Consider the following 24,075-nt stretch of genomic DNA (forward strand, 5'->3'; position numbering starts at 1 on the left):
AACAGAAATTCAGAATTTTTCATAAAGCACAAAGAGGTGTAACAGCTAATATGTTAGACAAGTGTGAAACTATCCTCCAAAAAATAACCTGTTTGCAAAGTGTACATGACTTGATGTCCTTTCAGAGGTTGGTGGTGTTGGGTCATTAGTAAATCCAGTATCTATGAAGAAATGCAATCTTAAAAGAATCTGGATTTTTTTTCTTTCATAGGGATCTGTTATGGTTTGTGACATGAGTCAGTAACAGTACAGCTCCCCTCCCAGTCTTACTTGTCTTTTTTGCTGTTTGGAATTTAAGAGCACTTTTAATATTTATCTGTGTTATGTTCCAGCTGTTACTTTCAGTGAGTATCTGTACTATATAAACTAGAAAGGAGATGTATCTTCTTCACTGATGCTTAATTCTCCCCTGAGCTATGCCAGAAAAAAATCAGATATAATTCCATTGAAGAAGGTGGTTACATTAGTGTACAGTAAAGAAATAATAGATTCCAGTATTTCCAGAACATGGAGATTGCATATTTATTATTTAAAAGTCCTTTGCACTTGAGACCATGTGTATTTAAAAAAAGAACATGTTAAATGTACAAGAATTTGACCTGCAAGCTCTTGTCCACTGCTTCCACATGGATTATTCATGTGTCTGACCCAGCAATCCAGGCTGGTAGTTGTGTGACCATCTTTGTCCCATTAGCTGGAGATTTTGCATGAGACACTCCTTGCCGTGGTCCATCATTGAAGCACCTCCCTTTCTGGCTATACATGCAGAAGAGCATGATAAGATTTTTCTCTCACCTACTCTTATAGCTTTGCTCATATCACTGGTGCTAGTGCAGGTTGTATCCATTGAATTAAACTATTTGAACCTGAGGAATCTCTTCTGATTGCATAGTCAAGGATCCTAAGGAAAATGCCTGCTTGCTTTTTTATGAGCATATATCCCCAAAAATGGCTCTCAACAATCACAACTGCATTAATAAAATGTTTATTTAGCACCTTTCAACGTGAAGGATCCAAAACCACATTACATTTAACTACACACATCATCATTGAATTACATCCAGGCAAATAATCGGCACAAAACTCACTGCATAAAACTCAAGAGTTAGGAGTTTTGGCTAGTTGCAAGGGGCAACCCCCCCCCACCAATATTTTGCATTTAAAAAGTGTTATGGGCTCTTTAATGACCAGATGTAGCTGACAAGATCCTGACTTTAAGGTCTCATCTGAAAGATCCAGATGGTAAACTCTCACAACCTAATTTATCTACCTCAGATGACTGAATGTTTGCATCAGCCCTGCCAAGATTGGAATCTGTGGTGCCAGAGTGTCTAGCCTAATTCTGACCTGACATTTAGATGACTAAGCCATCACCTAAAGCCAGAGGACATACTTAATAAAGTAATATTTTGGTTGCATGTAGATAGCAATACAGCGTTATTTATGAATCCACTGTTCTCAAAGACTTTAGATGTTTGGATATGCACAGGTCTATGTATACAACGGGTCTCTTCACAAGCACCAGAACTTAATTAAACATTCTGCAGTTTCTGTTGAGGGAAAACTTGACTGACGGAGCTAAGCAGCTGGAATATTCTTCTGAGTGAAGTGGTAGAAGGCACTTGGCAAAAGTGAACACCATAGGAAACAATTCTGCATCAGCCACAAGGATGGAGGCTGCCTAAGGTCTTACCAACTATCATTGCTACAATTCATAAGAAATAATAAATACTGCATAAGGCCTCTTTGTCTGCAGACCAGCTTTCAAAAATTTGGAATGTTTTATGAACACGTAACGCCCAATTCCTTGCTGATGTACCTGCAGTGATTTCAGTGGAGTTACACCAAGGAGGAACTTGGGGTAGCATTGTGTAAATATGGCTTAGTTACTGCTAAACGCATTTCCTGGATATAAAATTTATTATGGTCTCTCAATTCAGCAAAGAAAAATTATAAGGCTATTTTTATACAAATTGAAAGCACTTAATACAAAGTTACATGAATACACTGTGTCATATGGCCTATCTGTGGAAAAAATACTGAAATACTACCATAGGGTGGTTGTTCAATACTAGTTTCGTCTTTCAACTTTTTATCTTAATACTAGAAAATATATAAATCATTTACATAACATTATGCAAAAAGAAGGCACAGCCGGTTATAGTTTACACAAGCACAATACATAATATGCAGAAAAAAGGGATTAAAAAAGCTTCACATCCTTATTAGATATATTGTTGAAATCCATTAAAAGTACTTCATCAACAACAGTGTTCAACACTTGAGAGCTAGGATATAAAAAAATTATAATTCATTTAATGCAAAACAGATTTTTATACATGTATATAAAAATCATTGCTTAAAAATGCTAACATAAAGTAGATGATCCATGTAATGAAAAGTGCAAACCAACCAATGTAACTGAGGGTTTCACAATGTCCTTCTCATGACAGGAAAAATAACCCATGGGACTGAATGTGTTAAAACAGTTAGTGAGTCCTTAAAACATGAAGAGGCATCATCAGGACTTGTGAGCATTTGGAGAAAGCAGTACTGGAGAAGAGCCCCCATCCAAACTGGGGATTGGCACCGGTATGTGACCGTTCAGGAGAGTTGGAAACTGCAAGAAGGCAAAGGATAAAATTTGTTTATTTCAAAGCATTAGCCCCAGTCCAGTACCTGTTGAATACTGACAGCTCCACATGGGGTTGGCTTCACAAAGGTTGTGGTTCATAGATAAGACAGACATTAATGTTCTGCTTCAAATAGTAAGAGTAAAACTTATTACTGAAAGACTGAAAACAGCAGGTTTTATAATGTCCAAAGAAGAAGAATATAGTTGATTACAATGAATAAGTAAGTAATAAAATAACTATCACCATCTACAGAGAACGGTCTGTCAGCTATCAGGGACATAGGATTATAAAACAGCCAACTGCCTGCCAGGAACGACGAGGTGGGGGGCAGATGGCGGAGGCTAGTGGAGACAGAGCGGTGCCACCACTCTGGCCCCGTGTGCACCCCCCACCCCCAGCTCCCAGCTTGCATGCAGCAGCAGCTGCTGACACCCAGTGCCCTGCACTACCACCAGTCCGCGTCCAGCCGCATGCAGCATCCCTCCAGTCCCTGCCTCCCCTCTCTCCCCACCACATCCCTCTGCCACATGTTGTTGGGTCCAGGTGGCAATGGCGAGGGGAAGCTGCCACCAGAAATCCCCCTATTTCCCATCCCGCTCCCCTCTTCCTCTCCTTTCCTCCCCTCTTCCCTGCCATCTCCCCCTCTCTGCCAGGGGGAAGAGCAGGGACGGAGCTCTGCTACCCACCCTCCCACACCGCTGCCACTTGCCAGAAGTTGGGGGGTGAAGCTTGCCCTGCAGTCCCCACCCCCAGCACCCCAGCTGCCTCCCAGGAGTAGGGGGCAGTGGGGAAGCTTGCCCTGCCATCCCCTCCATCCCCCTAAGCCAGCACCCTGTGCCACTGCCACCTCCAAGGAGTAGGGCTGGGTGGGAGGGGGGTCCAGGGGCAGGTGCGGCACTGGCCTAGCCTAGCCCCCTCCCCCCTGCTCCGTCCCCACCATCATGGTGGCACGCTGCCACCATCGCCTCTTGTCCGGAACACTCTTGGAGCACTCTGATTGCCAGCCGAGACAATCAGAGTATGAATAAAGTGTTACGGACAGACAGACTAAGGCTTTTATAATATTAGAATTCTTTAAGACTGCATTTCTCAACCTGTGGGTCGCAAGAATATATGAAAGGGTTGCAAACAAACTTTAAAAATGGTTTCTCCTTTAAGAGAGAAAAAAGTGGGAAACCATAGCTTTTCCCTTGCAGGCTGGCAAAGTTCCAGCAAGCAAAGTAATGTGCCCTCTCTGCTGCATGTTATAGGTGAAAGGATGTGCTCAGAGCCCCAGTGAGGACCTGGATGGGGACACAAGCGTTTGACTGCCATAACCCCAGCTCTCTGACTGCTGTCTAACATAGGCAGCCTCCCTGCCATTCTCTAGGGGTTCAGAGCTGAGGGGTCTATGATAGAGTTCCAGCCTGCAAGAAGCTGCTTGGGGCCTCCTATGCCACCCCCCCTCCCCCTCCCATCCTGCCCCACACACTGTGGGGCTGGGGGTGGAGGCAGCAGGTTAGGAGGGAAGGGCACCGAGTTGGGACTGGTCATCAATGTTTACAAATGGGTTTTGGTATAAAAGACCTTGAGAACCACAGCTTTAAGACACTAAGTAGTTCTGCATTTTAATTTCTCTTCAAGAAATATGCAGTAAAAATCCTTAAGAAACTCAAAGTTTAAGCTCAAGGTGTTTCAGCTATAATAGAAAAATGCAAGTCACCAGGAGTTCCAGTTGGCTGGAGATGCTAATAAATCTCCAGATAGATTAGAACTGCCGTGATTCTTCACCTTTTTAAGTAGGGTTGGGCCACTGGAACTGGCAAATTAAAATTCCTCAAAACACAAGGCTTATGGTAGACTGAGTGGGAGCCAGAAACTAAAATGTAGGCTGCTGTTACCTGCATAACTGATGCTTTGCACTACTCTTCTGTAGATGTGACCTAACTTACCTTGTTTGCCACCACTGTCTGGAGGCCTGAGCGCTCTTCCTGGTGCTTTTTACCCTTAAAATGTGCTCTGCTTGTACTTATTTTACAACACCCTGTGACACATGAAAGTCCTATTATTATTTTATGGATGAGAAATTTGGGTTCAGAGGGATTAAGCAATTTATACAAAAATGGACGTGTATTCTATGGCAGAACTGGGAACTGACCCCACACTGCTTCAGTGATCTTAAAAGAGCTAAAGAATCCATGTCAGAATACCTAGTCACCTTATTTTTTTCCCAAGGCTTTTCCCAGTGTTTTTCCTATCAGGTTTAGCAGCTTTCAGAGCTTTTGAGGTTTCAGCTGTTCTCAGGGGGTTATAGCTTTCCTTTTTGCCCCTGCAATATTTACTATTTTTCTTGCTCCATAAGAAACATTGCCCACTAGGTTCTGACAGTGCTGCAGGTGGTCAAACTCTGCATACAAACTAGTGCATGTCTCTCTCAAATAGCATTTGTTATCTTAATTAAGTTATTTTGAAAAAACCCACAGTGACTATGTACAGGCCACATACTGATGGCCTTTCAGTATATGGAACAGAGTGCCACCTCTTCACAAATGAAGAACATACCTGAAACAAAGTGTTTGGTCCTTGCAGCCTGGCAGGACTCAACGGAGCTACAGGACTAAGACTGCTCCAAAAATGAATGCTGGACAGCAGTGGACTTGGGGTCAACAATAATCCATTTGGGGTCTGCAAGACAAAATGCACCAATTGCAAGTTTTAAGGTGGAAGGCAACATGGTCACAATTCATGCCCATCGATGCTTCGTCACTGTAGCAGTGAGCTACGTCACCATAGCTTAACGCTATGGCAACATAGCATGTCATGTAGACGTGCCCAGTGTTACAATACTGTGTACACCTTGTTTTAAATACTAACTATAAACCCAACCTCATTTATTTCAGAGTAATGTTTTTCATTGTATTGTAGATTAAGAACTATTCCAACCAGCTGTAACTTCTGACTGATTAAGCTAATCATGTTTTAGTCATGTGATATGCAGCTAAGCTTTGAAGTTCACTTCCATAGCTGCCTCTCTCCCACTCTTCTTGGAAGCAGGTTCAACAAAATGAAATTGCAGAGGCTTATATATGGAAAGGTGGCTTTGTGACAGGATTCCAGCTGCAGCCAGACACCTAATAAGGATTATCTGTATAAAGAAGGGAGCAAACTGGTGGTGGTCAGAGAGCTTTTGTTGGGTCTGAATTAATTCAAGTCAGCAGGGCTGGATGAACTTCATCCCAGGGTACTGAACGAATGGCCAGAGGAGATCTCTGAGTCCTTGGTAATGCTCTTCATGAAGTTGTGGGAGACAGGCCAGGTACCAGAGGACTGGAAAAGGACAACTGTAGTACTACCCCTCTTTAAAAAAGGCAAAAAGACGACCCAGGTGATGACTAGAAAATGATATTTAGTGTTTTGATTTTGGGAATTGGCTTGTAGGTAAAGTAGATATGCATTAGAACAATGGTCCAGAGCAATGGCAAGGGTTAATTGATTTCTAAAAAGCCTGCTTGTGAAAAAGTTTCCTTCAAAGACCACTTTGTCTGACACAGGCAAGTAGACACACAGGATAGGAAATTGAAGACATGTACCACACTATTCCATAACATGACATAAGGGACACTGCCACATTGGTCAGGTCATGGTGCCCAACTGCAGGGCCCTTAAGATTTCCAGTTTTGGTAGATAGACTAAATTAAGAGAAACTGGAAAGAACCAAATTAGGGTGTGTGCATGTAATGGGTCTGTGAAACAAAAGAATGTACTGACAGGACAGAACATGGACAGCATGATGATCACAGGAAGACCAATCAATGATCCCCGGAGATGAAGTCATCAGAAGGGGGAAAAAGAATACAACAAGAGGGTTTCAGAGCAGCAAAGTGTCCCCAAAAGGGGAACCAGAGCTCACCATGGACATAGGGTATACCACCAGCCAGTCTCATGTACCCCACTGTGTGTCTGTGGAGTTTGGCCTCCGACCTCCAGGCTGCTGACATGTGACATTGATGAGAGAACCTGAGTGAAGCTTGCATAGTGGCCAGATGTACCCTGACTCTGTGAACCCTGGGACTGGCAGATATAGAATTGTTTGCAATATTCTTATCTGCTATCACTGTGTATCAATACAGTTCACCTATTATTGGGTGGAGTGATTATGGTCAATCTGAGGGGTTTGGGTCTGCCTGGAACAAGGTGTCTGGGTCATAAATTCAGTGCCAACACTGGAAAACCACAGACCAGTTAGCTTCACTTCAGTTACTGGAGCATATCCTAAGGAAGGCCATTTGCAAGTATCTAGAGTAGGAAAGGCTGTTCACAAACAGCCAGCATGGATTTATGACAAATCATATCAAGCTAACTTGATCTCCCTCTTTGAGAAATTAACTACTTAGATGGATGAAGGGAAGGCCATGAATACAGTGTATCTGGACTTCAGAAAGGCTTTTGACAAGGTTCTGCATGACCTCCTCATAAATAAATGAGATAACTACCACAAGGTGGACACAACTGGTTCGGTAGCTAGAAACAAAGGGTAATTGTAAATAGGTCCATGTCAAACTGGCAGGAAGTTTTGAGTGGAGTCCCACAGGGGTCTGTCCTGGGCCTGGTGCCATTCAGTGTGTTTATTAACAATTTGGATACTAGCATAAAAAGCTTTTTGAGCAAGTTTGCAGATGACATGAAAATTGGAAGGACTGCAAACTGTTGGAGGATGCGAGTACAATTCAGAAGGATCTTGATAGATTAGAAAGTTGGGCTAGAGCTATCAGGATGAAGTTAAATGCAGACAAATGCAAGGTGCTACAATAATCAAATACAATCAAATCAGAGGTTTAATCAAAACACAAATATAAAATGGGTGACACTTGGCTGGATGGCAGTACTATAGGAAAGGACTTGGGGGCCTTGGTAGATCAGACACTCAATATCAGTCTGCAGTGTGACACAGCCGCACAAAAGGCAAATGCAGTTTTGGGCTGCATCAATAGAAGCATTAGCTGCAAAACATAGAAGGTGATAGTGCCTCTCTACTCAGCACTGGTTAGGCTTCAATCGGAGTAGTGTGCACTGTTCTGGGCTTCATATTTTAAGGGAGAAGTTAGGGTCTAGAGGCAGGCAACAAAGATTATAAAAGGGTTGGAAAGCAAGTCATATGAGGAGAATCTGAAGGAGCTAGTCTTGTTCAGCTTATGGAAGAGTACTTATGAGGGGACATGATGGCAGTCTTCAAATACCATGAAGAAGAGGGAAATGATGTTTTCTCTCTTGCTGCAGAGAGAAGGATGAAGATCAATGGCTTGAATATGCAACAAAGTAAGTTTAGATTGGATAGTCAGAAAAACCTCTTCACTGTTAGAATAGTGAGGCAGTGGAATAGACTGCCTTGGAAAGCTGTGGACTCTCACTGGAAGTGTTCAAGAACAGGCTGGACAGCCACTGGCTGGGGATGATTTACATGTAGTTATGCCTATATTCTACTATGGGTATTTCCCATGCATCTGGGCTTTGCTGTTGTTTTTCTCCTCTCCTCACCCCCCTTTCTGCTACATGTTTCAGGATGTTTTTAAGACTTTCTCAGAGGCATTGGATGTTGGCTACAGCCAAGGTTGGGACTTTGACTGGGGTATGGCAATGCTTCTGCTGGGACCAAAGCCAGAGGGTCTTGCCCCTCTGCTCAGAATCAGACTGATCACCATATTTAGGATCTGGAAGGAATTTTACCCCATGGTCAGATTGGTACAGATTCTGGGTAGTTTTACCTTCCTCTGTTGCAGGAGGCATGGCCCTCTACCCAGGATCTCTTGAGCATATAATGACAACATTGAACCAAAACAAATCTCATGAAGTTCAATAAGGACAAATGCAAAGTCCTCTACTTAGGACGGAACAATCCCATGCACTGGTACAGGCTGGGGACCAACTGGCTAAGCAGCAGCTCAGCAGAAAAGGACCTGGGCTTACAGTGGCAGTAAGCTGAATATGAACCAATAGCATGGCCTTGTTGTGAAGAAAGCTAACAGCATACTGGGCTGCATTAGTTGCCAGCAGATCAAGGGAAGTGATTATTTCCCTCTATTTGGCACTGATAAGGCCCCACTGGAGTCCTGTGTTCAGTTTTGGGCCCCCCACTGTAGAAAGGATGTGGACAAGATGGAGAGAATCCAGTGGAGGGCAACAACAATGGCTAGGAGGCTGGGGGCATGATTTATGAGGAGAGGCTAAGGGAACTGGGGTTTTTTAATCTAGAAAAGAGAAGACTGAGGGGGGATTTAATAGCAGCCTTCAGCTACCTGAAGGGTAGTTACAAAGAGGATGAAGCTAGACTGTCTCAGTGGCAGCACATGATAGAACAAAGAGCAATGGTTTCAAGTTGCAGCAAAGTAAGTTGAGGTTACATATTAGAAAAAACATTCTCACAAATAAAGCACTGGAACAGGTTACCCAGAGAGGTGGTGGGATCTCTATTCTTGAAGGTTTTTGACCTGGCTAGACAAAGCTTTGGCTGGAATGATCTAGTTGGGGCTGGTCCTGCTTTGAGTATGGAGTTGATCTCAATGACCTCCTGAGGTCCCTTCCGATCCTAATTTTCTATGAGCATTTCACAGAAGCAGGACCTTCGCTGCCATCATTCCTCTGCTTTACCAGTGGCAGTGGTTAGGTTAGGTTAGGATGTGTTGAGTCGGGGTTGATGGTAGTCTTATCTAGAGTTTACGTTACGGTTTGGATGAGATAGTTTAGATAAGGATTATCTTTTCTCAAGCAGGGTTGGACTAGATGACATCTGGAGGTCCCTATGAGCCCTAATTTTCTCTGATTATGATTTTATGAATGCAGCTAATTCTGTACTGTAGAAAGAATCTAAATCCAGAGAGCTAAGAATTTATGGATTTTCTATGCCCAAAAATTACCATTTCCAATCTCATTATTCATGGTAAGTTTCTTGTAGCAGTTTTAAAGTACCAGTTGGTTGCAGTTAAAATCAGGTGGTTTCAGTTAAAATCAGAGACATCCCAGTGTTTAAAAAAAAAAAATTCCAAAATCATGCTTACCATATTCTGTATTTCTAGACAAGAAAATGATTGACAGGACAAGTTTTGAGTGCACACTGGAATTAATCTCTCTCAAATTCTAGGCCCCAGTTAGCAAATCACTTGTATTTAGTAAAGCACTTGTGTCCTGCTGGCTTTAAGGGATCCAAGAATATGACTTAATATTGAAGTACTGCAGCACTTGTTTTCCAGTTCATACTTACAGACTTGAGGGTAATGTGGGGCCCCTGCAGGACACGATGGGCAACTTAGTCATCACGCCAGATGACAAAGCTAACATATTTAACGATTTCTTTGCCTCTGTCTTCCTAAGTAGGGACCAGTTCAGCCACCTCCCTGCTGGGCCCCCCTCGGGCCCCGAGAGAGACACGCCTGGGCCAAGGGTTAGCGAGGAGTTAGTTAGGGTACTTCTGGAGAGGCTGGACGTGTTCAAGTCCGCTGGTCCGGACGATCTTCACCCTAGGGTTCTACAGGAACTGGCTGAGGTCATTGCGGGACCCCTGGCACGGCTCTATGAGCACTCGTGGTGCTCTGGTGAGGTGCCGGAGGACTGGAAGAGGGCCAATGTGGTCCCTATCTTCAAAAAGGGAAAAAAAGAGGACCCGGGAAATTACAGGCCAGTTAGTCTGACCTCAATCCCGAGTAAGCTCTTTGAAAAAATTATCCTGGCACACATCCAGGAGGGCCTTGCGGGGGAATGCATGCTCAGGGGCAACCAACATGGGTTCATCAGTGGCAGGTCTTGTCAGACCAACCTGGTGGCCTTTTACGATCAGGTCACCAAATCATTAGACACAGGGGTTGCTGTGGATGTAGTCTTTTTGGACTTCCGGAAGGCTTTCGACACTGTCTCTCACCCTGTCCTCATCAAAAAGCTGGGAGACTGTGGTGTCGATGCCCACACGGTCAAATGGGTCGCCAACTGGTTGGAGGGCCGCACCCAGAGGGTGGTAGTGGATGGGTTCTTCTCGACCTGGAAGGATGTGGGCAGTGGGGTTCCGCAGGGCTCGGTCCTCGGGCCCGCACTGTTCAACATCTTCATCAGTGACTTGGATGAGGGGGTAGAAAGCACCCTGTTCAAGTTTGCTGATGACACTAAGATGTGGGGGGATGTGGGTGCACTAGAAGGGTGCAATAGGCTACAAACTGACCTTGACAGGTTGCAACGGTGGGCGGATGAGAATAGGATGGGGTTTAACACTGATAAGTGCAAGGTGTTGCACATGGGGAGGAAGAACCGGCACCACACTTACAGGTTGGGGAACTCCCCTCTTGCCAGCACGGAGACGGAAAAGGATCTTGGAGTCGTCATTGACTCCACGATGAACATGGGCCGGCAGTGTGGGGAGGCAGTCAAGAAGGCCAATCGTACCCTGTCATGCATCCACAGATGCATCTCGAGCAGGTCCAGGGAGGTGATCCTCCCCCTCTATGCGGCACTGGTCAGGCCGCAGCTGGAGTACTGCGTCCAGTTCTGGGCGCCACACTTCAAGAGGGACGTGGACAATATGGAAAGAGTTCAGAGGAGGGCCACTCGTATGATCAGGGGTCAGCAGGGCAGGCCTTATGAGGATAGGCTACGGGACCTGAACCTGTTTAGCCTCCACAAGAGAAGGTTAAGGGGGGACCTTGTGGCCTGCTACAAACTGGTCAGGGGGGATCAGCAGGTATTGGGGGAGTCCCTGTTCCCCCATGCGCTGCCAGGAGTGACCAGGAATAACGGTCACAAACTGGCGGAGGGTAAGTTTAGATTAGATATTAGGAGGCGCTACTTCACAGTCAGGGCGGCTAGGGCCTGGAACCAGCTTCCAGGGGAAGTGGTGCAGGCTCCTAGCCTGGGGATTTTTAAAAGGAAGTTAGATGAGCACCTTGCCGGGGTCATCTGACCCCGGTGCTCTTTCCTGCTAAGGCAGGGGGTCGGACTAGATGATCTACCTAGGTCCCTTCCGACTCTAGCTACTATGAAACTATGAAACTATGAGGGGAAAGAAAAGAATCTCTTGATTTGTTAGGGAATTAACATATCTCACAAAGGGTTTACTCAATACGTTGTCTCACAAAGATGTGGCTGAGCTCCTGTTCACTGTAAGCTGACTGTTTACACCTTGTCTCCTTAAAGAGTCTTGCTTGAATTTATTTAATCTATTGACTCTTTCTTCACATAGATTATACTGCTCAAATACTGTGGATAATGGCCCAGTGTAATGCTCCAGAGGGATATCACAAGTCATGCGTATTTTAAAATGCTGATGGATATATTTTTTGTATTGCAGTAGTGCCTAAAAGGTATAGTCAGGATCCAAGGGCCATTATTCAGAGCACTGTACAAACACACAAGAAGACGCAGTCCTGCCCTGACATGCCTGCAATCTAATTCAGACCAAGACACAAAAGGTTAGTTTAGTAAAACAGCAGAAGGGAATAAGGAAAGATTGAAATAAGGTCACACAGTGACCACCTCTTCCCAGTGATTGTAAAGGTCATTCTTAAAAAAAAAAAAAAAAGAGTCATTGCTATTAAGTAGCTGACTGCTTGCAGGAATCAACACCAGTGGGGCTAGTGAAGAAATCTGAAGGAGAAATTATGGGTCTTTCAGAATATGTCTAAAGATCAGGATGGAGGAAGGTGCACAGATATTTGTGGGAAAAGTAAGCAAATAGGGATTCTTTAAGGTGGCATCACAGGCAGAGAAAGGAGGATGCCTAAAAAAGGAGATATATATGGAGACTTAAAGTTGGAAAAGGGCTTTGAAAGTTGGTAACACTTGGGTTTGATGCACTGGAAAACCTGTACTTTGGAGAACGATGAACCAGATGGTATTCATAGCTGTGTGGGGACAGCTGATATGAATCTCAGAAGGACTAGTTAGGAAGTAGAAGTATGTGTTGTGAAGTAATGAAGGCCTAAATCCTTTTGTAACGTCATGAATAAAGCATAGGTGAGGTTTTGGGAGTCACACAGACGAAGTAGCAGTGGGATTTGAATACAGGGAAGGAAACGTAAAAGAGTATATAATGCAGTTGCATAATTTTGTGTCAGGGGGAGTGTGCAGGGCAATTAACCACAAGAGCTGCATTGTGTGCATGAGGGGAGGCTGCAGTGATGGCTGACCACATTGCCACTAACGGCACTGCCTAATAGGGCTGTGCAAAGCTTCGGTAGCTGATTTGATTCAGAGGAGATTCAGCCTGATTCAGAGACTGAATCTATGAATCCAAATCAAATTGAGAGACCAAGTAAAAGCTCCCAATTGATTCAGAAAAGCTTCAGAAAAAGATTCGTCCAATTCGGAGATTCGGCCATAGACTAAACAGGCAGCTAACAGCTGACTCCAGCTGGTAAATCTGTTGGGCTTGCGGGGAGGGAGGGATTGGGGCTAGGACAAGCTGCCAAGATGGGGCAGGGGGCGTGTTGCTCGGGGAGGTGGGCGGGGGGCATGGGATGTGGGCATGGCAGCACTGAGGGCGTGGGCTCTGCCCTGCTGCTGCTTGCCCAGCTGGGGGGGAGGGGTAGGATGCAAGCATGAGCAGGCGTGGCTCACTCCACGTGGAAGGGGGCAAGTGACAGCAGGGCATAGCTACCCCACTCCCAGCATTCAAAATAGCTTCCCCACTCCCAGCACTGCCGCACCTGCATCCCTCACCTCCCACACTGGCTGGGCAAGCGGTGGCAGGACAGAGCTCTTGTGGCTCCCCCCACCGAGGCAGAGGCAGCTGGAGAAGCTGCGGGAGAAGTCCCTATGACTGTGCTGCCCAGCCCCATCCCCTGCCTGACCCAGCCTCCAGCACTTATAAAAAAGGGAAAAAAAAGCCCTGCACTCAGTGGCTGCAGGAGCAACGACTGGGGCCTCTGGGTGCTAGTGGCAGAGCCCCAGGATGTAGTGGGAGGTAGTGGGGCTTGCCCTTCCCCCCCTGCCTGGCACCCGCAGCTCCTCAGGGCGCCACATGCTGTCTGGGAGCTGGAGCGGCTCCCCATCTCAGCTGGAGCTCCCAGTTTCTCCAGCTCTCTAATCATTCCCCCATCTCTTCCTGGGTGGGGCACAGCCCCTGGATCTGCGCATGGGGTTTCAGCAGACTGCTACTGCTGGCTGGGGAAATAGCCCAGAGCCACCACCATCACCAGCTAGCAGCAGCAGCCTGCTGTCATCCTGCATCATCTGGGGGCCCCCCTGGAAAGAGCTGGGGGAAGCGATCGGACAGCTGGGGAATCAAACCAAGAACTGGGGGAATGTTCAGGGACCTAAACACTTCCCCAGCCCCCGGCTTGATTCCCCAGCTCCTGGTTCAATTTGCCTGGGAGCTGGGGCAGCTCCACGTGTCAGCCAGAGCCTGGCAGTGCTCAGCCCCAGCAGCCCCAGCTCCCAGACACTGTACAGCGCCTTGCCGAGCCACACTGTACCCATGCCATGGGGTAGCTGCTGCACAGGTGCCAGGCAGCGGCGATCCCCGCTGCCCACTGCTGCACAGTGGGGCTCTGCCACAGGCACCCAGAGGCCCCATTTGCTGCTGCTGCAGCAGGTGAGTGTGTGTTTTTTTGTTTGTTTGTTTGTTTTTTAGTGCTGGGACTAGGCTGCGGCCAGGCAGGGCAGCCATGAGCGCTTCTCCTGTGACTCCCCCCACCTGGGGAGAGGCAGGAATAGCCAGAGGAGCAGCGGGAGAACCTGCAGCCACCTGGATGTGCCTGCCTTTCCCTGGCTGATCTGAATTGCCGAATCTCCGAATGGAATCACTGTCCTCTGAATCAGTCGAATCTGCATCAAATACTTACCTATTTGCACAGGCCTACTGCCTATGCACCATGACTGCCCAGGACGCAGAGTTGCCCTGCTAACTTCTGCTAAGATGGCTCTCAAGTTATTGTGCTCAAGTAATAACAACAGCAGTCTCAACTGGGACAAAGAATTAGGAAGTGTCAGTGAGACCTGAGGACCAGAAGTTCACAATTTACTATTTCTTTCATCAACCTTTTTGATCCAGATCCAGAACTGACCATATGTTATCTAGGAAGAACCAGAGAACAAAGTGGAGAGGGTTTTATTAGAATTGGGCACAGAGACCTCTCAAAAAGGCAGGAAAGCCCTGTTTTTCTGAAAAGTCTCCTCAAAGAAAAGTAAATGTTTAAAGAGAGATGAGCTCTGAAACTGAATTGTAACCTGGCTGAGTCAATTCCTGACAACTGTACTAAAGTCCACATACTAGTAATTTACATGCTTAGCTGAGGCGAGCCACAGTAAGCCTCTATCTTAGTTATCATTTAATGCAAAAAGTACACACTGCACTCCAAGCTTCAAGTCAATGAAGCTAGAAGACAGTATCAGAACCATCAAAGGAGCTGAAAGTATAACCAACAAAGCAGTTGGAAATATTCTTAAGTTACATGGGAAAACCCATATATCACCCCACATGCTGCCCTCTGGAGCTCTACATAAATTACTATATTTTAAATCAGTGTGACTCAACTATCTAAAATCCATCATTAACCACAATAATCTAGATGGAGCAAGGTTAGAGTTGTAGGAGCACTGCTTTAAAAATACTCAAATTAATATTGTTCAATATACAAAAAGAGCTCTTCTTGGCACGTGGATCTGCTTTCTCAAAGAAGCCAGAGTAAGTATCATCCTTGCTAGCACAGTGTGTCTTGCGTGATTCTAGAGGACAAAGCCTACTTTTGCTTCCAAACAGAAGTTACTCCTTTACCTCCTGTGGTAGAAATTTTGTACTGTGAGGCTAAAGGCCTAAATCCAGCTGATGACACGTGAAGGGGGATGCAGTTGCACCTACGCTCATTTCATAGCCAAGGCATCAGTGCATTAGAAACTGTTGCAAACTCTGAAACAAACGTCTAAAGAAAAGTTTCACATAAATAAGTTTATTTCATTTGGTCAGAGAAGGACAGCAGTGCCACTAGAACCAAAAAATAATTAATTAGCGTGTGAACAAGCACTGAGCTCCAAGCAAGCAAAATACTCCATGGCATTGTTGAAATAAGCCTGTTTTCAAGTTCAACAAAACAAAACAAAACACGCAACAATTTTTTCACCCTTGGTAGTAAAAATTCCTGTCATCTTCAGGTTGTTTTTGCCATTTTGAAATTGAGTTGAACCCAACTGGTTACAAAAGTCCTTTATAGCTATTTGGCCAAGCCTTCTGCTCACATGATCAGAACGTAAATTGGAAGCTATTTGGAATGACTTTCTCAGAGAGAGAGGCTGCATTTGTTAAGCTCTCTCTGAATCATTCAAATTCAAGTTTTGAACATTTGGAAAACAAGAGTGAATATATTTTTGATGGCTTATATCAGAATATTATAAATCACATGTAGGATGATATGTAAGACCTACAATTCCCTGCAAGTCTTCTTTTAATTACTTGGTGTCATAACCTGACTGTTACTCAAACATGGTGCCTGTATTTTCTCTATGTTATTATAAGGTTCATTAAGTTAAGCTTTTAAGGCAGGGGGTTAACACGCAGCTCCTGGGCTCCCACCTGCTGCAGTTCCCCCTATCACTCTGATGTGGGTTTCCAGGCTCCCCCACTCCTTCCTCTGCCTTCTGCTTTCTGCCCTGCCCCAAGGGATAGGGCTAGAGTGCACGATACAGAGGGAGCCCACAGCTGAGAGTGGAGGATGGTACAGCAAGGACCTGTGGCCTATGCTGGTGTGGCCCCCACTGTGTGTGGTCCCTGTTGGTGGAGCCCTCGCTGCTAGAAGTTGAACAGGCCTGTTTTAAGAGACACAGGATGCTTTTTAAACCAAATCGTTCATACCTAGGAGGGAGCTGTGGTGCTCCAGCTATGCTACCAGATGTCTTCAGGGTACTTGGCCTAAAACGCTACATGACACGTTGATATAATCAATCAGTTCCTTCTGAGATAGGATACACTTAAAAATTATTTGCTAAGGCACGGATAAACCAATGGTTTAACACTGGTGATTTGGTAAGCATCCTTCAAGAGCAGGCCTGTAATCAACTAAAAAAAATCAGGTCCTTCTGATTTTCCCTCTAAAATTTTCATACTACACACTACTCTAAATAATGAGGGAATAAAGAGCCCAAAGAAATGGTGAATAAACAAATGAATCAATAAGGAAACAAATGGTCTATGAAATCTATGAAATGAAACTGTACTGGCTTTGGGGTGGCACTAGATTCCAGAAGGCTTCCAATAAACTTTTGCTTTCAGCTTCTTTAATTCTGGGGCCTGGTATGAATTATTTCTAAGCTTTGTCCACAGCAAGTAAAATATTTACCATGATTATTACCAGTAAGACACTATGCAAGCTTGTCAATGTACCTCAAATTTTGTCTTGCCACCGTCCAGTTCTACCTGCCAAAAGTATTTAACAATTTGAAAGCTTTATAATGTGCACAAATGGCAGAGACCAGCAAACTGATCTTTATTTGGGGCCTCAAATCATCCCCTTGTGCTACATACTGTAGAGCTCTACCAACAAGAAAGGCATCACTATGGTGAATTCCTGATAAAACTTGAATGTGAACCCCAGATTTCCTAGCTTTTGTGAGTTAGATGCCCTAACATCTATGATCTTACGTCTTTGAGTTTATTCAATACATTTCACCTAATGGTTTCTGTCTAAAATTTAATCCTGTATTCTCCAATCTTGGACATTTTTACAGTAGATGCCCTGTCTAAATTGGTATGGTGAAGTCAGACATAAATTATGTAGGGTGAAGCATTAAATCATCTGCTTCCAGGTGACTGTTGTTTAACAGCCTTTGTTGTTAGTTAACTCTATCTTTAAAAAAAACTAGTTCAATGCTGACACACACAATGATGTAATTAATAAACATCCATTTTATAGGGAACAAAAACAAAATGGTTATATATTACATCCATGCAGAAATGAGTGTTATGAACCTGTAAAGCTTTTTTAAATTAAAATTAACTTAGGAGACATTTCTTATAGACCAATCATTTTGATCTGCTTTGAAAGCTAATGAGAATGTCACAGTTTATGAATGGGTACAGCATTTGGTGTTAAACTCAACCAAGCATCTCAAGATGTATATGTACATATTTTAACCCAGTAACTTCTTCTCTTGTTACTTGGTCTTTCCCTCCTTGTTCTACATACAGGCAACCCTCACCATTCGCTGGGGATATGTTCTCATAATCTCCGCGAATAGTGAAAACCGCAAACAAGGCACTACTTTCATGAACACAGTGCCCCCAGCAGCTGGGGGGGGCACAGCTCCAGACGCAGAGGGAGCACAGCGGCGGGAGCCTGGTGGCAGCAAGTGCAGAGCTCCGGAGGAGCTCCTGGAAGTGTATGAAGTGTATTTAAAATGTGGGTTCAGCATTCACGAATATTTGAAACCGTGAATGCCAAGCCCACAAATAACAAAGGTTTCCTGTACTTTGAAACTGGTTTTCATGCTAATTCATGGTAACAGCTGTCCCAAATGAACTTCTCATTATCTTCCAAAGCACCCCATGAATGACAATTGCTTTTCTCCACGCTGCTATCGAAGCTCTGAGAGTAAACAAGGACTCTACCTTCCACCTTTTACATAGACGTTTGTTACAGGTTTTTTTCCCCCTCTTCCTTATATACTTTTTTCCTCACTATGAGAGTTATGGGCATATACAGTACTGAGCTTTCATTTGGTCCCCACATTGGTAACTATTTGCCCAAAGAGGGCACTGTTTCATATAGTAAATCTTACCTGTGCAGTGAAGAAAGCTGGAGTCAGGGATCCTGAAGGAAGTGCTGGACTGTTGAGGGCAATGGAACCAATGTCGGTGCTGGAAAGAACCATGGGAGGGGCGGAGATTTCCAAGCCTTTGGGTTTCTTAGCCTTTGGGGGAAGAGATGGAGATTTTGTCTTGGAACCTGAAGAGAGGTTCAGAGGCTCAAGAGAATCTGAGTCATGGCAACTGGACTCAAGGAAGAAGCTCCTGTGTTCTGAAGGGAGGGGTGAGTTAGGAGACAGAGATGGGGACCGTGATGAGGATGGCGAAGTAGATGAAATGCTAGCTGCATTTGGCAGCATTAAAGAAGATATTTTAGCTGACACTGAAGAAGCAAGAAAAGCAGAGGCAGCTGCTGCTTCAGAAGTAGATGGCAGCGACACAATGGGCCTCATCACTTGTTTGTCTGTTTTATTCGTCACAAATCTTATAACAGTCCTGACTTCTTCCACTGGTGTGTTTCCTTCTGACTTCTCTTCCAGTTTTTCTGTTTTGATTGGCTTGAAAGTGTCTGGCTGATTCTGCAGAGAGTTGATGGTGAAAGATGAGTACAAGCCAGAATGGATATATTCATTACGGCTTGTGCTTTTTAGCACAGACAAGCTCTGCTTGTGCTGTTCTCGGCTCTCAGAAGGTATCTTACAGTCGCTGTCCTGCAGCAAAAGGCTCTCTCTGCTGATTTCTATGGCGTGTGGATCCATTTTTAAGATTTCAGGAAACGAGACAAACTTGTACACAAACTTTTGTCCAATCACTTTCTTGATGATGTTCTGTGAATACAAAAAGCAGATGCTAAAAAATTAATGTTTTGAATACACAAAGTGTAATGACACTTATGATTCACATGAGTAGACTAACATTGCTCCATACTCAAAGTAAATAAGACTGTAGCAAATTTAACATGTCCCTGACCCCACCCCTTTAGGCTCAATCCCAGCCCCCTATATTTAACCATGGATGATGTTCTTCCTCCTCATACTTGAGGGCCTAAGTCAATTGTCTCTACAACGTAAGTGAACAGTAGGCTCCTTCATCTTCTTCTGAGGCTGCCTAGCAACCTTTCTTGTCAGTGAGAAAAAAGCATTCCAATCACCTTTTGGGTTGAAATCCCTTCCTCTTTAGAAAAGCTTCTAGAGCAAAGGAAGGAAACACTCCAACTTACCCTCTCAAATTCTAAAGCCATTATCCTTTAGGTTTAAGCATTTCCTTTGCAACATTTGCCAATTATAAAACCGCTCCCCAACTCCACACTCATTTAGGAGCATGAAACCTCTCTCCTTCGCCCAGAACATTTTGTAGCAGCGTAAGGGGCTCCAGCCTCAAGAATCTTGCCCATACTTGATTATGATAACACATCCCTCAGCAGGCATGAACTAATTGATGACAAACTGCTGTTTGCACAGGGTGGGATGTCACAAACCTGGGAATTCTGAGGCTGTGCACATGCCTCAGCAGTGCATGAAGTGTGTCTAGGGAAGCAAACAAACTCCAACAGCAATAATAAAATCCCACTGTGTAAACTGCTGTTACTATCAGCACTTATTTTATGCACTTTTGGCCTAATAAAAGTGTCTTTATAACTCAATCTAGTGCCCTCTGAAGTCACTGAGAATATGGCCACGTACTTCAGTGGCATTTGGTTCAAGCCCTACATCTCATAATGCACAAGTGTGCATTATGGGGACAGATGCTACATAGTATGAGCTCATGAAAAGGAAGACAGCATTTGATATCCATGCCAGGTACAGTAGAAGAGGGCTGCCAATACATGTGCTTAGGGGAGAGGCGGGGGGACCGTTTTAGAGTGGTTCCCTGCATGAATGATGCATGCCCTCCGCAGCTGCGGGAGCACGGCAGCGGTAAGCAGGGGAGCTCCTGCAGATGCTGGTGGCAGCGGGGATCACGGACCACCCTCAGATGCTGCGGGCAGTATCGGCGGCGGAGTGGCGAGCAGCGACTGCCCACAGGTGCCACCAACAGTGTCGGTGGTGCCTTTTTGTAGACAGTGCTCCCATGCTCTGGGAGTGCACGTGCACCTGCATGTATCCCCTACACGTCACCCCTGGTTCCCAGGGAGCTGCTCTTAATTAAAATGCTTCACTGTCATGTGCGTTAAGACCCTGCTGGTTTAAAAATGGCCACAGGATGCTCTACCTAAACCTCATTCAATGAGGTTTAGACACAGCACCCCCATGGCCATTTTTCAATCCATGGGCTTATACTCGTGGCGGTGAGGCCATGCTGAAGCGTTCTAATTAGAATCCGGAGCAGATTCAGTTAACCTAGTTTGCTCTGACACATGTTAACTGGAACACGAACTAGCACTTGTACAGGCAGCCCATGTTTCCAGATAGTTTGGTAGTGATTCTTGTTTCAAAGAGTTTCACAATGAGGCTGGTGACTAAGGTTTCTATCCTTGAATGCCTTTCTGAGGCGTACTCCTCTCTGGTGCAGGGCTTCTCCTCATAGGTAACATTCTCCTTGCAAATATTTGTTCTGTTCTTAGTAAGGCTTGCGTGAGCAGCTGCGTTATTCCTGCAAACCTAATTTCTTCTTCAGTCAGGCATCAGTCTGAGACCCCTGCTTTCTTATATGGACTATTTGATCTGCTTGGTGTGTGTGTGTGTGTGTGTGTAGGAGGTGGGGGGGTTAAGAAGTCTCAATTCCTATCTATACATCTGTGTTCTTATACAGATCCCATCAATGTACTATTTGAGATCCTGAAAGACATGAATGGATTTATCAAAACACATGAGAAGGAAGGAAGTGCTGTTATCTTTGTTTTATACATGGGGGAACTGAGAGAGACAGAAAGTAGCTTGCTCACATTCACAGAAGGAATTTATGATTGAGCTGAGAACGCAATCCAGGTCTCTTGAGTCTCTCAGTCCAGCCCTTTCACTATCCTTCCTTCATCCTGAGTTGTACATATATCTATGCAACGATGAAAATGATCACACAAAGACTATGAATATATTTCTAAAACCTCAAGACATATTTAGCAAGTGGAATCAAAGTATGTGTTTGTTTTAATTCCTCTGGCTTCATTTTAGAACTTGGCCTACATTTTTTTCTGCTCTGATGTAGATGAAACATCAGATGGACTCGGTTTTACTCCTCCCTGACTCATTTATAAACCACACACTCATTTTAAAATGATCAGACATAAAACTCAAGGCTATTCACATAACAGAGATAGTGTTTTTGTTCAATATTTTAATTTGAAAAAAAATTCACTTCTGGTGCCTGAGGGTTTGTTGCATCCAGCACTGGCAAGTGATGTTGTGCTTAGAACATCTGACTCCAAGGAGGAAAAGATTAAACACATTTGAGAGGCTCTTTTACATCGGAGTAAGCTTGGAAAAAAGGAATTCCTCTATAACAAGCAATCTAACTGGCTGGTGATTTGATGCTTCCTTCACTATTATTAAATGTATTTGTGTTTTAACAAGGACTCTCAGCACAGTATGAGCCTGCAGCAAAGACCTAATTAATGATGGGTGAAGCTTAAAAGATTCAGTTCAGATATGCCTCAAGTGTTTTGGATGCTGCTCTTAAATACTGAGCATAAGAAGCCATCATCAAAGCATGAACAAAAATAAGAATGCAATTTAATTAGTAATTTATGAAACACTGCTGTCGATATTATATTCAGAAAGGGACAGATTAGCTTCAATAAAAAGCTTTATTTTCCTTCACTTCCAGGTTTGTTTTCATGGGTCCATGGATGGATCTAGGATTTTGAAAAGAGGGGTGCAGATGTGGTACATCATCCCATATAACACAATAAATACCTTTATCAGGTTAAAAAGAAGCTAGAAGCTTTAGTGATAGGCTAATGGTCTAGGATTCTATTATTCAGTTTAAGTTGGAGCAAAAGCAAATATAAATTTGCTGTGTTATAAGTATATAAAAAACCCACAACCAACTAGACAAAAATAATTAAAAGCACTGTATAATTAAAAGAAATTGGTTCATTAGTCCTGTAGTCATTAGAATTAAATGGATACCTCTTTTTCAGATTCATAAACTGAAATCCAGCCTTCTTGAGCATCTTGATAACTTTTCAGTGAAGTATTGAATGCACTATCTCCACGCCTGAGTTAATGTTTTTCACTAGTTAAAAACAGTCTGTAGGGCTGTGACATAAGAGCTACATAACCAGGAGCAGGGAAGAGACAACAGAATTGCAGAAGAAAGAATACCTTAAGTGGAACATTAAGACTATTAAAAAAGAAGAAATGTTCATTAACACCTGTGGAATGAGGAGTTTAGAAGGAATCCAGTGGAGTATAATGAGCCACAAAGCCAACTGTCTCCTTCACTGCTGCTTGAATAGAAATGCTGCTGCCATTGCCAAGCCTGTTGCTTTTGGGTGGAGTAAGAATCAAAGGAGGTGCAACTCCAGTACTGCCCTTTCCTCCCTCCCTCCTCACCTCCCCCATGACCCCGCCCCAAGATCCACCCCTGCACTGGTCATATCCCATATCAGAACAAATGAGACCAAACAGCAGTAGACTTAGCTCCAAATGTTGGCTACAAAATTTTCTCCCAATATCTGATAGCTTATGACAATTCTTGCAGAGCAAGTTAACTGTTCACCATACTGTCAAAAAACACACATGCACATTTACATGTTCAAACTTACTGTTTAAATGATGATAAACTACCATAGCAAGTAATCTTGCTTTTATTTATGTCTACTGGCCTGTCTAGAATGGTACATTAATGCTACAAAAGGGGCAGTAGTGGATAGGGATGACTACTATATTGTTGCAGATGGTGGAGGAGAAAACTAGTTCACTGAAAGCATCAGGGCCTCCACTTTATCAGTTTAAAAATTGCCTGCAGTTCTTACCAGGAGACAGCAATCTCTGTAGTATTTGGTGCATAGACTGGGAATTGGGAAACCAGAGTTCTAATCTCAGTTCTTCAGCTGGCTTCTTGAGCAACTTTCATCAAATGACTTAAACTTTGTTCTCCCTTTTCTTAACTTGCAGTACAGGAATTATACTGTTTACCCACCTTTGTAAAGTCCTACGAGCTTACTATTATTACTTGTGTCTATGACCACTATTATTACCCAGATCTATACTAGAATTGCCACCATGATAGGGAATGCTTAAAATGTGGTTGTTCCTTAACTATATTGTCACATGGCTTGCTTTTTCCTGTGCAGACCCACCCATATCACTGCAGCTGAAAGGCCTGTAGAGATGGATAGGGAATACGTATCCAACTGTATCTGGATTTTTCCCTATACATAGCAGAAATTTTTCAAAGAACAAAAAGACAATCCAATTTTGATATGAATGTTGGTCAGCTGATGTCTGGATTTTCACCTTGTTTTTGTTTGTTCTTTTATTCCAACAGATGAATGAATGAGGGAACATTGTAGCAGTAATTACTTATCAATTAAGGTTTCAAGTCAGAGATGCATTACTGGAACCATCCATTTTTCAGGATGGAGAAAAATGCCACTGTAAATTACATATTGACTGCCTGCAGTTTTCTGATCAAGAATATGTTGAGCATGTGTCAGCAGAACGTATCTACATGCCAGTAAATAACCATACTTTTGTTAGTGTCTTTATCATACTGTAGGCAGAATTCCTTCTGATTGTATCTTTGGAATGAGCTGATGATGTGCAAGATTTTTACTTGCCTAGACTTAGACAAGGAGCGAGTACA

The 24,075-nt window shown here is 44.0% G+C and overlaps 1 protein-coding gene across 1 annotated transcript in view; it reads right to left on the reverse strand.

The window, feature by feature from the left end:
- Positions 1–497: 497 nt before the first annotated feature.
- Positions 498–24,075, reverse strand: part of ELK3 (ETS transcription factor ELK3) — a 48,588-nt gene continuing 25,010 nt past the window's right edge. The window contains exons 3-5 of the mRNA XM_090042873.1: positions 18,360–19,154; positions 5,178–5,300; positions 498–2,620 (exon numbers count right to left, since the gene is read on the reverse strand). Of these exons, the coding sequence (XP_089898999.1) occupies positions 2,522–2,620; positions 5,178–5,300; positions 18,360–19,154 (1,017 nt within the window). The 3' untranslated portion in view covers positions 498–2,521. The remainder of the gene's footprint in view (positions 2,621–5,177; positions 5,301–18,359; positions 19,155–24,075) is intronic.

This window comes from Crocodylus siamensis, chromosome 4 (genome assembly GCF_052110815.1).
Source record: "Crocodylus siamensis isolate JL-2025a chromosome 4, ASM5211081v1, whole genome shotgun sequence".
NCBI lineage: Eukaryota > Metazoa > Chordata > Crocodylia > Crocodylidae > Crocodylus > Crocodylus siamensis.